This window comes from Culex pipiens, chromosome 1 (assembly GCF_016801865.2).
Source record: "Culex pipiens pallens isolate TS chromosome 1, TS_CPP_V2, whole genome shotgun sequence".
NCBI lineage: Eukaryota > Metazoa > Arthropoda > Insecta > Diptera > Culicidae > Culex > Culex pipiens.
Genome location: NC_068937.1, coordinates 35,937,008 through 35,951,592, shown reverse-complemented (window position 1 = coordinate 35,951,592; position 14,585 = coordinate 35,937,008). Strand labels below are relative to the sequence as shown.

The window sequence follows — 14,585 nt, the reverse complement described above, 5'->3', positions numbered from 1 at the left end:
AGAAAAACACGAAATTTTGTGAATTTTTCGGATTTTGTATGAATTTGTCTAAAAGAATAATGTTTTAAGTGAAGTTTTCTATTTATTTTTTTTATTTTCTTTAATAAATCTTTCGGAAATTGGCCTAAGTCGTGCAAAAGTCTTCAACCCAAATAAAAGCAGACTTGGTCAAAACAGCAATTAGACATCATGACTCTCAATTATGTTATCGGTTATTTTCACATTATCGAGATTTTTAGACAAATTATATTAAAATGAGACAGTTGGGATTTTTTAACATTATCCTTAGAACGAAATTACAAAATATTTCAAGGTGAACCTTAAAGTAAAAGATTTTTTCAGTTTTCAAAATTATTTTTTTCTACAAAGAAACTGTACAATGGGATCTCGAAATTTTTGAAACATCTCATCTCAAAAAATTTAAAAATATGAAAATTGAAATAACAAACCTATGTTTGAAAATTTGGATGACTTTGAAGGGGGGGGGGGAAGCTTTCTTAAACAAAGTAAAAAAAAACTTTATTTGTAATAAAACTATTTTGGGAAAATATTTCCCCGAAAAAAAGGAATATTATTACAAAACTGAGAAAACCCTTTTGGAACTTCCAAAACTTTTCAAATTTCTGATCTGATCTGATGAAACTTCACAATCATTCAAACTTCAAAATTCTGCGTCAAACATTCCGTTCGTCACTTTCTTACCACGCAAAGAAAAGCCGGAACGGGCGCATCATCATCATCTATGATGTACATTGACATCCACGTCAAACAACCACCGGAAGTGGCGCTTCTTCTGCTTCTTCTTCCTTGTTTTTTTTCCAAGACATGACAAAGTGTTCTCCCCTGTCAATGCGTTTAGTGTTGCTGGGACGCGGACGCGCAAAAATTGTATTTGACGTTTATCGAGAAAAGTGCTTACGTGACATGAGTTGTGGTTGAAGGCGACACTCACCTGGAATGGAAAAGAAGAAACAAATTTGAGGTTAGAAATCGGTTGTCAAAAGTGATTGGAAATTATGATAATTATGTGCTAGAGTCGTTAACGGTTTTGTTTTTCACCATTTTATGATTCAAACTTTTGCTGATATAAAAGTACCAAAATGAAGCGAAATACGTCATTGCAGTAATTCCCCACCAAAAATCGTAAAATTCATGTGGCCAACAATAGAAAGTCCCCGTTTCTCAAGAATCGTCAAGATACTTCCAAGAAGGCAAAGCTGTTGTCGCCACTGCCTGCCTAGGATACTTAACCTCAAAAGAGGTGATTGTCACCGGTTGATTCGTAGCGCCAAGTGTGCTTCTCCTCAAAACTGGCGATTTACATGCGTCCTTTCCGAGGAGGGGAGGCTCGGCCAATAAAAGCGACGAAAGTATAACCGGTAATAAACGCAATGGAAGTGATCCCCAAGAGGAAAGTGGGTCGGTCTTATTTGCTGGTGTGGCAATAAAAATGGTCGCTCCATTTGTCATTTCATTCGTTTTTTCACACCGAGAGGTAATTTACGATCAAAGTTCAAATGGAACACTTGTTGCAGCTTTGGTTAGAGGGTGGGGAGTATCGGGAGGACCCTTTTAACAGAAATTATTGTTATATTTGTACTTAATTTGGGCTTTTCAGAAGTTTTTTAATGCACTTCAATTATGATGAAGAATGAAAAGTTTGTTTGGCTTGAGAATGCCGAAAGCAATCAAAATAAAATTAGTTTGTTAAATAACCAAATTGAGCAATTCTCCACCAAACCCACAAAAGAACTTTAATTATATTTTTTGATTTTGCTAAAACTTTGTGGGACATTCCCTAATACGAAAGAAGTCATTTTGTGCCAATTCTGGCAGTTGTCCATACAAAAATGGTACGTAAATATTCGAAAATTTGAAAAACTTTTCAAGGAATTTTTTGATTGATTTGGTGTTTTCGGCCAAGTTGTAGTTGTTGATGAGGACTATCCAGATAATATAAGTACACGTAAAAAAAATGATTTTTTAATAAATTTTTTTTCATAAATTCTATTTCCCGACATATTTATTTTTTTAGTTTTTGATTTTTTTATTTTTTTTTAGGAAAAAAACTCGCATCTTTTAGCCATTCAGAAGTAAAGGCACAAATTTTTCCGACGTGTTAGGTTTTTTTTAATAGTTTTAAATAGTTTAAATAGGTTTTTTTTAAATTGAAGTGCAATTGCAATTTCAATATATAGCGATTCTAAGTTAAATTTTGTCCGACAAATTCCGTTTTTTTACTTTTAGAAATAGTGCCAAGGATTGTCCATTCCTGAATATATATGTTTTATTTTCAACATGGAAATCGGACCATTACTTGCTGATATATCGACATCAGAAATTGGAGGGTTGTTTGGGTGAGATTTTAGATTTTAATAGGAAATTTTTTGTACTTTTCAAAAATAATATTTTCAAGAATAAGCAATCATGGGCACAACTTTTTGGATTGTTTTCGTACAAATTATAACTTTGAATGGCTTTATTTTAAAAAACGGTGCACCTCTTCAAAAAATTAGAAAAGTACTTTTCGATTGCAAATTAAATTGTACATAAGAAAATATGTCAAAAATTTTAAGAACATGATTTAATTTTTTTACAAAAAAAAAAATTACTTGTCGGCAAAATTTCGGACCACACATAAAAAACGAAACTATTGGCACTACGCCCCCCGGGGCATGGCCTTCCTCTAACGTGGGATTTCTGCTCCAGCGCCTCTGACGAGACAGGAGAAACCGGGACCGACGTTTTACTTCACCATCCGATAGAAGCTCAGTGGATAAGGCGGGAATCGAACCCGCGTCTCATAGCATCATCGGGATCGGCAGCCGAAGCCGCTTCCCCCTGCGCCACGGGGGTCCACACATATGAATGTCTTAAAAGATGCGGCGATTTATCCACTAAAACATATGATAAAATTTCAAATATTAAAAAATACAAACGTTGGGAAATTAGGTTTTTGAAATAAAATGTGAATTAAAAATTAAAAAAAGTCCGTGTACCAATTTTTTCCCCATAAAATTTCATTTAAAGCAGAGATTAAAGTCGTATTGAAATGACCTAAAGACCTAGTTCTTCTAAAGACTTAACTCTTAACTCTTAACTCTTAAATCTTAACTCTTAACTCTTAAATCTTAACTCTTAACTCTTACCTCTTAACTCTTAACTCTTAACTCTTAACTCCTAAATCTTAACTCTTAACTCTTAACTCTTAACTCTTAACTCTTAACTCTTAACTCTTAACTCTTAACTCTTAACTCTTAACTCTTAACTCTTAACTCTTAACTCTTAACTCTTAACTCTTAACTCTTAACTCTTAACTCTTAACTCTTAACTCTTAACTCTTAACTCTTAACTCTTAACTCTTAACTCTTAACTCTTAACTCTTAACTCTTAACTCTTAACTCTTAACTCTTAACTCTTAACTCTTAACTCTTAACTCTTAACTCTTAACTCTTAACTCTTAACTCTTAACTCTTAACTCTTAACTCTTAACTCTTAACTCTTAACTCTTAACTCTTAACTCTTAACTCTTAACTCTTAACTCTTAACTCTTAACTCTTAACTCTTAACTCTTAACTCTTAACTCTTAACTCTTAACTCTTAACTCTTAACTCTTAACTCTTAACTCTTAACTCTTAACTCTTAACTCTTAACTCTTAACTCTTAACTCTTAACTCTTAACTCTTAACTCTTAACTCTTAACTCTTAACTCTTAACTCTTGAACAATTCTCTACCAAAACCGGTAATGGATTTTATTTGTATTTTTTATTTGGCTCAACCTTTGTGGGGGCCTTCCCAATGACCAAAGAAGCCATTTGTGTAATTGGTTCAACCACACATTTTAGCAGCTGTTTATACAAAAACTAACTTAATCCACCTTTGTGGTTGATGCCTTCCTCACTTTTTACCAACAATGGGTAATATGAGTGGTTTGGACACATATTTCAGCTATTTTTTTTAGGCCCAGAAAAATAAGTACACAGATATAACTTAAGTGGTCATAACTCGAGGCAGGGTTGCCAAATCTTCAACATTGTGGACTCGTTGGAAAGGTCTCTCGATTACCTAACCAATGATGGGTCGGATGATAGATCCGGACATCGTTTACATGCATTTAAGTGAGATCCGGCTTCAAAAAAGTACATAAATATCACTTAAGTGGTCATAACTCGAGACAGGGTTGCCAGATCTTCAATTATGTGGACTCATTGGAAAAGTCTCTTGATAACCTAACCAACAATGTGTCGGATAATGGTTCCGGACATCGTTTACATACATTTAAGTGAGATCCGGCTTCAAAAAAGTACATAAATATCACTTAAGTGGTCATAACTCGAGACAGGGTTGCCAGATCTTCAATTATGTGGACTCGTTGGAAAGGTCTCTTGATTACTTAACCAACGATGGGTCGGATGATGGATCCGGACATCATTTACATGCAGTTAAGTGAGATCCGGCTTCAAAAAAGTACATAAATATCACTTAAGTGGTCATAACTTGAGACAGGGTTGCCAGATCCTCGATGTTTTGGACTCGTTGGAAAGGTCTCTAGATTACCTATCCAACGAGGGGTCGGATGATGGTTCCGGACATCGTTTACATACATTTAAGTGAGATCCGGCTTCAAAAAAGTATATAAATATCACTTAAGTGGTCATAACTCGAGACAGGGTTGCCAGATCCTCGATGTTTTGGACTCGTTGGAAAGGTCTCTAGATTACCTATCCAACGAGGGGTCGGATGATGGTTCCGGACATCGTTTACATACATTTAAGTGAGATCCGGCTTCAAAAAAGTATATAAATATCACTTAAGTGGTCATAACTCGAGACAGGGTTGCCAGATCTTCAATGTTGTGGACTCGTTGGAAAGGTCTTTTGATTACCTAACCAACGATGGGTTGGATGATGGATCCGGACATCGTTTACATGCATATAATTGAGATCCGGATATATGTGAAAACACATTTTTATACATAACTTTTGAACTACTTATTGAAACTTCAAACAATTCAATAGCGATGTATGGGACCCTAAACCAAGTCGATTGCAACTGGTTCGATCAAAATCGGTTCAACCAGTGCTGAGAAAACTTGGCAAGATTTTTGAACACATACATACATACACACACACACACATACACACACACACACAGACATTTGTTCAGTTTTCGATTCTGAGTCGATTTGTATACATGAAGGTGGGTCTTCGAGCTTTTAATAAAAAGTTCATTTTTAGAGCAGGATTATAGCCTTACCTCAGTGAGGAAGGCAAAAGAACGTGATTGTTCGAAAATCTTTTGAAGGAAATTTTTTGATCGTTTTGGTGTCGTGGGAAAAGTGTTATGTATTGGTGAGAACTATTCAGAAAAATGAGTAAACGCTTTTTTTGAATTATTTTCTTCTTACATAAAATCAATTTCCCAAATTTCGCAGTTTTTATTTCATGATTTTTTTTATACGTTTTAGGGGCTATAATTTTCAGAAAAAAAAAAATATATTTGCAAAAAATAGAAATTTTAGTCAAATAGGTTATTCTCTACCAACTCACACGAAATCGGGAACTGTTGCCCGACCCCTCTTCGATTTGCGTGAAACTTTGTCCTAAGGGGTAACTTTTCTCCCTGATTACGAATCCGAGGTCAATTTTTTGATATCTTGTAACGAAGAGGCGGTTCGACTTCTTTCATTTTTGAAGATGCCAAAAAAGAGGTGTTTTTCAATAATTTGCAACCTGAAACGGTGATGAGATAGAAATTTGGTGTCAAATGTACTTTGATATAAAATTGGACGCCCGATTTGATGGCGTACTCAGAATTCCGGAAAAACGGTTTTTTTTATTGAAAAAACACTAAAAAAGTTTAAAAATTTCAACCGCAAATTTTTTTTTCTTCCAAGATGCTTTCTTCGGACTAAAGCGTCCAATTTTCCGTCCCGGGAAAAAAAATCCCGGGAATTCCCGGGTTTTCCCGAAAAAAATATTTCCCGTTTCCCGGGAAATTTCTAAATTTCCCGGGAATTCCCGAAATTCAAGCGGAAGTATACATTTTCTTAACTTTTTGGTACATTTTTGAAACTTCAAAATAAATAATGAAAGCACTAAATTTTATTTTATCAAATTCAATTTTCTGTTCTTATTGAACTTATCAGTTCGTCTGAAAATTTCATGTCAAGATTTATTTCAGATGATATTAATTTCTGAAGGATTCACAACTTGGAAAAGATTTTGTTACAATAATTGCGATATTATGAAATGAAAATAAACAATTAAAATGTGTTATATCCCCCCAAGATCAAAATTTATTTTGTTTACGTTTTGTTTACCATGACCAAATTGGAAAAAAATGGTATCATTAAATGTCTCTAAGAGGATTTTTGCAGGAAAAAAATGGTTAATTTGTTTAAAAGTGTTTGAGAAATTACAGTTAAAAGTTGAAAATTTATAGAGCACTAGAGCTACCAAGGGCGTTAGATTTAATAAAAAAAACTACTTCGTATTATATAAAAAGTTCTCAAAAAATGCAAACATATTTCAAATACTCGCTCCAAACATTTGAAAATTTTGAGTTGTGATTACATAAAAATGGTAATTCAAGTGAATAGTCCATTTTTAAAGTAAATTCAATGCTTATCGATTTATTCATGAGATTAAACCAGTTAGTTTTGTTCTGGATAAATTATTTGCCATGAAAAACATATTTTCTTTATAATATTTTGTTTCATTGCAATGTTTTGCCATGAAAAACACATTTGCTGCATGATTTTTTTTTTCATTTAATCTAAATTATCAATTTTATTCTTTATCATATGTTCTTAGCAATTCTATCGTTTTGGAGCATGGATTAATTTTACTCACTTGCCAAACACTTTGATTTAAAAATTATACCTAGCTACTTCTTATCAATACAAAATACTAATAATTATTTTTTGATATTTTGAACGAATGGAAAGACTGATATTTAGAAAATTTATAAATTTTATTGAAAATATGTTTTTTACAGGCAGCAATGATTGAACCGAACACTTATTTTGACCATTATAGTTGCTATTTTATACTATTTTGTTGCAAAATATTAACCAAAATTAGGATCAGAACCATTTTTGATAAATTTAAATTTCCCGGGATTTCCCGGGAAATTTGTTCCCGTTCCCGTTTCCCGGGAATTTTGTAACCCCGGGAAATTGGACGCTCTATTTCGGACTGGCTGCGCAATTTTTTTTGAGCCTGTCATTTTATGTGAAATTTAATATACTTTTCGAATCTACACTAACCAAAAAGGGTCATTTTTTCATTTAGAAAAAAAAAATCATTTTTAAATTTCGTGTATTTTCTAACTTTACAAGGTTATTTTTAAGAGTGTAACAATGTTCTACAAAGTTGTAAAAGAGACAACTACAAAAATTTTGATATTGTTTTTCACGGCAATATCCTCTTCTCTATAAAGACATGCAAATACAAAAATATATACAAAATAACTCTATGCTTTCCCACGAAACACACCCTTCCGCTCGTATCTTTCTTCCACCAAAAAAAAACTTGCCGGGGTGATTATTACCCTACGGCAATGTGTTCACAGAAAGTTCATTCGTTCGTTCGCCTTTTTCCGCCCCTCCAAACGAAAGCTCATCCCGACCGGATGCCTCCCTCCCTCCACACGTGCCCCCAACTTTCATCTCAAATTTCACCAGTTTCAGCCGCTGTTGCTGCCGCTGCTCGGGGAGGGATTCCTCCGTTGATTGCGCTCATCATCAAAAATGACTTTGGATTTGGTTTTCCCGAGCACTTTTGGGGAGTCGTCGTCGTCGTCTTCATGGGCAAACAATTTCCCGCAAAGCAGAAGCAAAAAGCATCGCCCAAAACAAGGACGATCCACTTCCTGCCCGCGCGGATAAGGCTTTCGGCGACCTAGGCCATGTGAGGTGGGGTGAAAAACAATGGGGAGCAACGAATCTTATTTTCAATTAATTGTCGGTGTCATTTTCGAGACAATTTGCTTTTATGCGAGTTCCACCCCACCCACAAGAGCTTAAAGCTCTGGGGAAGTTCCCCCCCTTGGGAGGTTTGCGTGACGAGTTTTGGTGTAGGTTTTTGCGTGAGGCTTGTTGATGTTGAACTTGGCTCAATGCTTCGTTTGTCAACGTTGCCAGACAGACGCAAATAAATAGGAATGACAAATAAAAAACAGAGCGTGTACTTCTCAAAAGCTCTAGAGTTGTGGCTGATTTCAACAGTGGATTTGGAGAAACAATAGGAGTTACACGTGAATTATTTTTTTCTAGCAAAAACAGGTCAATGTATTGTTTTTGTTGATTAAATATAAATAAAAAATCAAGACTTTGAGAAATTCAAACGCACAATTTAGGGGAATTAGCCTCTATTCCACTTTGAGAATAACGGACTCCGTAAAACATAACAAAAAAACCTTCGAAAAAGAAGATAATAGCTCGGGAAAATTCCCCGAGCCAGAACGGAACCCGGGAAAGCACCACCACAAAACCCCTCTCCCTCCGCGTGGCTGAAGATATTGCGTTCTCTCGGCGATGGCCATTCAATGGCCGGGAGAAGAGTTTGGGGAGGAAAATTGCTTGGCATTCTGACTTAACGCAACCCTCGAAAAAATAAGCAAAAAAGCTGATTATTTTTAAAAACCAGCAACCAGACCATGGACTAATTTCGGGCAAACCCGACCAAAAAAGAAGATTTTCTTGGTATTGTTATTGTTCAGTGAGGCTGTTAATGAGTGTGTATTTGGGTTTGGAGATTGCGATGGTGAAAAACCACAAAAATGAGCAGAATATGAGAGCTTTGGGAGTGATTTTGTTTAAGAAAGAAAGGTTGTACTAAGTCGGAATGCAATCACATTGTGGGTGGCCTCAAGATTAGGTAGCAGTCTCGGGAGCTCATTTATTCATTAGGTTACAATTGCTTGTCTCAAAGCGAATCGAAAATGGGAGTGATTCCATTGACTTGATTTTAAAAACAAAAAAAAATGTCTACTCAATTTATTTATTACAGTTTGAAAAACTATTGTAATGTAACGAATACATCATAATTAGGCTTAGTGATTTTTCACGCTCGAAAATTGCAAATTTCACGGGGACCTCAATTTCAAAACACCGAATTTCACGCAAATTTCGCGGAACGTGAAAAAAGTGAAAATAACTCTGAAAATCTTATGTTTAAATCACGAAAACTACTTTTTTTACGTAATTATATGTTATTCTTCGATAAACTAAAAAATCTACACTAAATTTGAACGTGACAAAAAAATCCTCCAAATTTTCAAAACAGTTTCAACCTGTTTTATGGATGAGCTCAATATATTTTTTGAAACAAAATGTAGGGCATGCGTATGCTCATTTACAGAACTGCTTCACTGCTAAATTTTTTTCGCGGATTTGCTTCTGTTTTATCATTTTACATTTTATTAAATTTCATATCAAAGCAAGATTTAACAATCTTGTCCAGCCAAAAAGAGTAAAATAATTTGAATTTTCGGCGACATTTACTGTCGTTCTACGCATAATTGTCCCATGTTCAAAAAAGGGCAACTGAGAAAAACGCGATTGAAATTTTTCGATCGATTTCTGTGTTTCTACGCATAATTGTCCTGTGGGTCCCTATTCGCCCTGTATGTCCCTAATCATCCCGGTTAACATTTTATCACCCTTATTTGTAATCCTCTTACAGCTAAACAGGTACACAAGATGAAATGCTTCTTAAAACTCATGATTTCGTGATAAAAAAATACTTGGTGGGACATTTATGCGTAGAAGTTCAACGATGGGACAAACAGAGTTGGTGTTGTTTTCAAAGATTTTCTGAACAAAGTATTAGATTTTATGTGTTTTTCTGAAAATATACGTAAAATTAAGCTTAAAATGATAAAAAGTCAGAATCGTCCAAAAATGACATGGGACAATTATTCGTAGAACGACAGTTTAGCACATAAAAAATATTTTTTAAAGTTTTCATCTCACTTATCAAAAACTAATTTTAAAATAAAAAGGCAAAAATAATGAAATCTGTAACAAATTCAACATTATTATTGAAAATGAGAACAGAAAACACAAAAAGTAGTATTTTTTAGCTTTCACGGGAATCATCCACGGAGCAGTGCGTGGCCGAATGGTTACGCTGTCCGCTTTGTAAGCGGATGATTCTGGGTTCGATTCCCATCTGCTGCAACCTTCCATCGGATGAGGAAGTAAAATGTCGGTCCCGGCCTTGGTTGTTAGGCCGTTAAGTCATTCCAGGTGTAGGAGTCGTCTCCATGTCATAAGTACAAACAACACACCAAACCAAGCCTACTCCGGTGGAATCGCTGGCGGCGGTTGGACTCGCAATCCAAAGGTCGTCAGTTCAAATACTGGGGTGAAAGGTTCCTTGGAGTAGAAAGAGGTTTGGGTGCTCTCCCCATTCAAGCCTTCGGACTCCTAGGTTCGAGCAGAAACTTGCAATAGAGACCACAAAAGACCCGGGGGTCGTTAATGTGGATGGTTTGATTTTTTTGGGAATCATCCACCCAAATAAGCAAATATCGTTAGGTTTCAGAAAAAATCTGAAATGTTTTTGAAAGTTTTAAAGAAATACTCTTCATTTTTTATTGATTTTATTTTTTTTTTGTTTCAAATAACATAGCAGTAAAATTTTTATTGCAGCGAACGGAGATATTACTAAATTTAGTTAGTTTCTAAAAGAAACTGAACAATTCTTCGAATGGTAGGTACATATCATGCTTTTTAATCAAAAACTAATTTTAAAATCAAAAGGCAAAAATAATGTAATCTGTAACAAATTCAATATTATTATTGAAAATGAGAACAGAAAACATAAAAAGTAGTATTTTTTTTAACTTTCACGGGAATCATCCACCCAAATAAGCAAATATCGTTAGGACTCAGAAAAAATCTGAAACATTTTTAAAAGTTTTAAAGAAATACTCTTCATTTTTATTTATTTATTTTTTTTTTGTTTCAAATAACATAGCAGTAACATTTTTATTGCAGCGAACGAAGATATTACTAAATTTAGTTAGTTTCTAAAAGAAACTGAACAATTCTTCGAATGGTAGGTACATATCATGCTTTTCAATTGAAAACTAATAAAATTTACTTAAACAGTCTTTATGGATGATATATTTATTATGTTGTTATTTAAAAAAATGATTTGAGGAAATTGATAAATTTCACGAATTTCTCGCCTTCAACGAAATCGTCAAAAATCACTAACCCTGCACGGAAAGAAATATTAGTAATTGAACCAGGATATTCATTTGCTTAATCCTACAGTAATTCATAAGATTATTTTCATTCCTATTTGAGTCTGATAAATTATTTTAAGAAATATCGTTACAAATCCCCACAAACATAAAATTTCACGGGATTTCGCGGAAAAAGCCAAATTTCGCGGATTTCACGCTATCCGCGAAATCGTGAAATTTCACTAACCCTAATCATAATTGATCTTATCAAATCAGTTGAATGCAATTCACACCCAATTCCCCTTAAATGAAACATTTCTCGCGGTTACATTTGACGACGAGCTGTGTACTAATTAAGTTCAATTATCTGCCAGAGCAACATAGTTTAGTTGATTCAACTAAAACACGCGACATCAACTGAGACAACTCGTGGTCACCCAACCAAAACCAACACCAACATTAGCTGTTGGTCGGGCTTTGAATCGCGTGTTTACAACTTCAACCAGCCTTCGGGAGAAGGAAGGAAGTGACTTGTTGTACTAGGTTGTGTTCTGTTTTGTGGTTGACCAAACTCTCTCAGAACTAATTTAGCTTAAGTAGGTGCTTATTGTTTGCGTTTAGTACGAGGACTTGCACGAGGTTTTGATTTGTTTTGATGGGGGAAATCACGCCAATTATACAAAAGGAACTTAATTGGAATCTTGGGCAAAATTTCGGCCAGGCTGAATAATGTGGAAATAACTTTTCCCCCTCGGGCTGTTAATCATGGTGAAATATCTGTTCCGCCCGTGGCGAGCAGCAGTCCCTCCCTTCCTCAGCAGGGGTCAAATGTCATGCTTAAACGATGGAATTAATTAGGAACCGTGTCCCGTCGGAGATGGATGGCTAATCTGACGAAAATAAAAACACCCCACGACACGAAAACGTGCGGTTTCAGTGGTTTTGCTTCTTGGTTGGGACTGATTCGCTGGCAACAAAGATTTTTTTTACTGAAGGGTGTGTTGTTTTGACAGCTTTTTGGCTTGATCAATGCGCTGGAAAAAAACCGTCCGAAAAAAAACAAAAAATACAACAAAAAAAAAAACAAAAATACAAAAATACAAAAATACAAAAATACAAAAATACAAAAAAAAAATGCAAAAATACAAAAATACAAAAATACAAAAATATAAAAATACAAAAATACAAAAATACAAAAATACAAAAATACAAAAATACAAAAATACAAAAATACAAAAATACAAAAATACAAAAATACAAAAATACAAAAATACAAAAAAAAAATACAAAAATACAAAAATACAAAAATACAAAAATACAAAAATACAAAAATACAAAAATACAAAAATACAAAAATACAAAAATACAAAAATACAAAAATACAAAAAAACAAAAATACAAAAATACAAAAATACAAAAATACAAAAATACAAAAATACAAAAATACAAAAATACAAAAATACAAAAATACAAAAATACAAAAATACAAAAATACAAAAATACAAAAATACAAAAATACAAAAATACAAAAATACAAAAATACAAAAATACAAAAATACAAAAATACAAAAATACAAAAATACAAAAATACAAAAATACAAAAATACAAAAATACAAAAATACAAAAATACAAAAATACAAAAATACAAAAATACAAAATACAAAAATACAAAAATACAAAAATACAAAAATACAAAAATACAAAAATACAAAAATACAAAAATACAAAAATACAAAAATACAAAAATACAAAAATACAAAAATACAAAAATACAAAAATACAAAAATACAAAAATACAAAAATACAAAAATACAAAAATACAAAAATACAAAAATACAAAAATACAAAAATACAAAAATACAAAAATACAAAAATACAAAAATACAAAAATACAAAAATACAAAAATACAAAAATACAAAAATACAAAAATACAAAAATACAAAAATACAAAAATACAAAAATACAAAAATACAAAAATACAAAAATACAAAAATACAAAAATACAAAAATACAAAAATACAAAAATACAAAAATACAAAAATACAAAAATACAAAAATACAAAAATACAAAAATACAAAAATACAAAAATACAAAAATACAAAATACAAAAATACAAAAATACAAAAATACAAAAATACAAAAATACAAAAATACAAAAATACAAAAATACAAAAATACAAAAATACAAAAATACAAAAATACAAAAATACAAAAATACAAAAATACAAAAATACAAAAATACAAAAATACAAAAATACAAAAATACAAAAATACAAAAATACAAAAATACAAAAATACAAAAATACAAAAATACAAAATACAAAAATACAAAAATACAAAAATACAAAAATACAAAAATACAAAAATACAAAAATACAAAAATACAAAAATACAAAAATACAAAAATACAAAAATACAAAAATACAAAAATACAAAAATACAAAAATACAAAAATACAAAAATACAAAAATACAAAAATACAAAAATACAAAAATACAAAAATACAAAAATACAAAAATACAAAAATACAAAATACAAAATACAAAAATACAAAAATACAAAAATACAAAAATACAAAAATACAAAAATACAAAAATACAAAAATACAAAAATACAAAAATACAAAAATACAAAAATACAAAAATACAAAAATACAAAAATACAAAAATACAAAAATACAAAAATACAAAAATACAAAAATACAAAAATACAAAAATACAAAAATACAAAAATACAAAAATACAAAAATACAAAAATACAAAAATACAAAAATACAAAAATACAAAAATACAAAAATACAAAAATACAAAAATACAAAAATACAAAAATACAAAATACAAAATACAAAAATACAAAAATACAAAAATACAAAAATACAAAAATACAAAAATACAAAAATACAAAAATACAAAAATACAAAAATACAAAAATACAAAAATACAAAAATACAAAAAATACAAAAATACAAAAATACAAAAATACAAAAATACAAAAATACAAAAATACAAAAATACAAAATACAAAAATACAAAAATACAAAAATACAAAAATACAAAAATACAAAAATACAAAAATACAAAAATACAAAAATACAAAAATACAAAAATACAAAAATACAAAAATACAAAAATACAAAAATACAAAAATACAAAAATACAAAAATACAAAAATACAAAAATACAAAAATACAAAAATACAAAAATACAAAAATACAAAAATACAAAAATACAAAAATACAAAAATACAAAAATACAAAAATACAAAAATACAAAAATACAAAAATACAAAAATACAAAAATACAAAAATACAAAAATACAAAAATACAAAAATACAAAAATACAAAAATACAAAAATACAAAAATACAAAAATACAAAAAT

General features: G+C 31.4%; 1 protein-coding gene across 1 annotated transcript in view; it reads right to left on the bottom strand.

The window, feature by feature from the left end:
• Positions 1-494: 494 nt before the first annotated feature.
• LOC120429639 (alpha-2A adrenergic receptor-like) overlaps positions 495-14,585 on the bottom strand; it is a 186,660-nt gene continuing 172,569 nt past the window's right edge. The window contains exon 3 of the mRNA XM_052706593.1: positions 495-952. Coding sequence (XP_052562553.1) covers positions 737-952 — 216 coding nt within the window. The 3' untranslated portion in view covers positions 495-736. The remainder of the gene's footprint in view (positions 953-14,585) is intronic.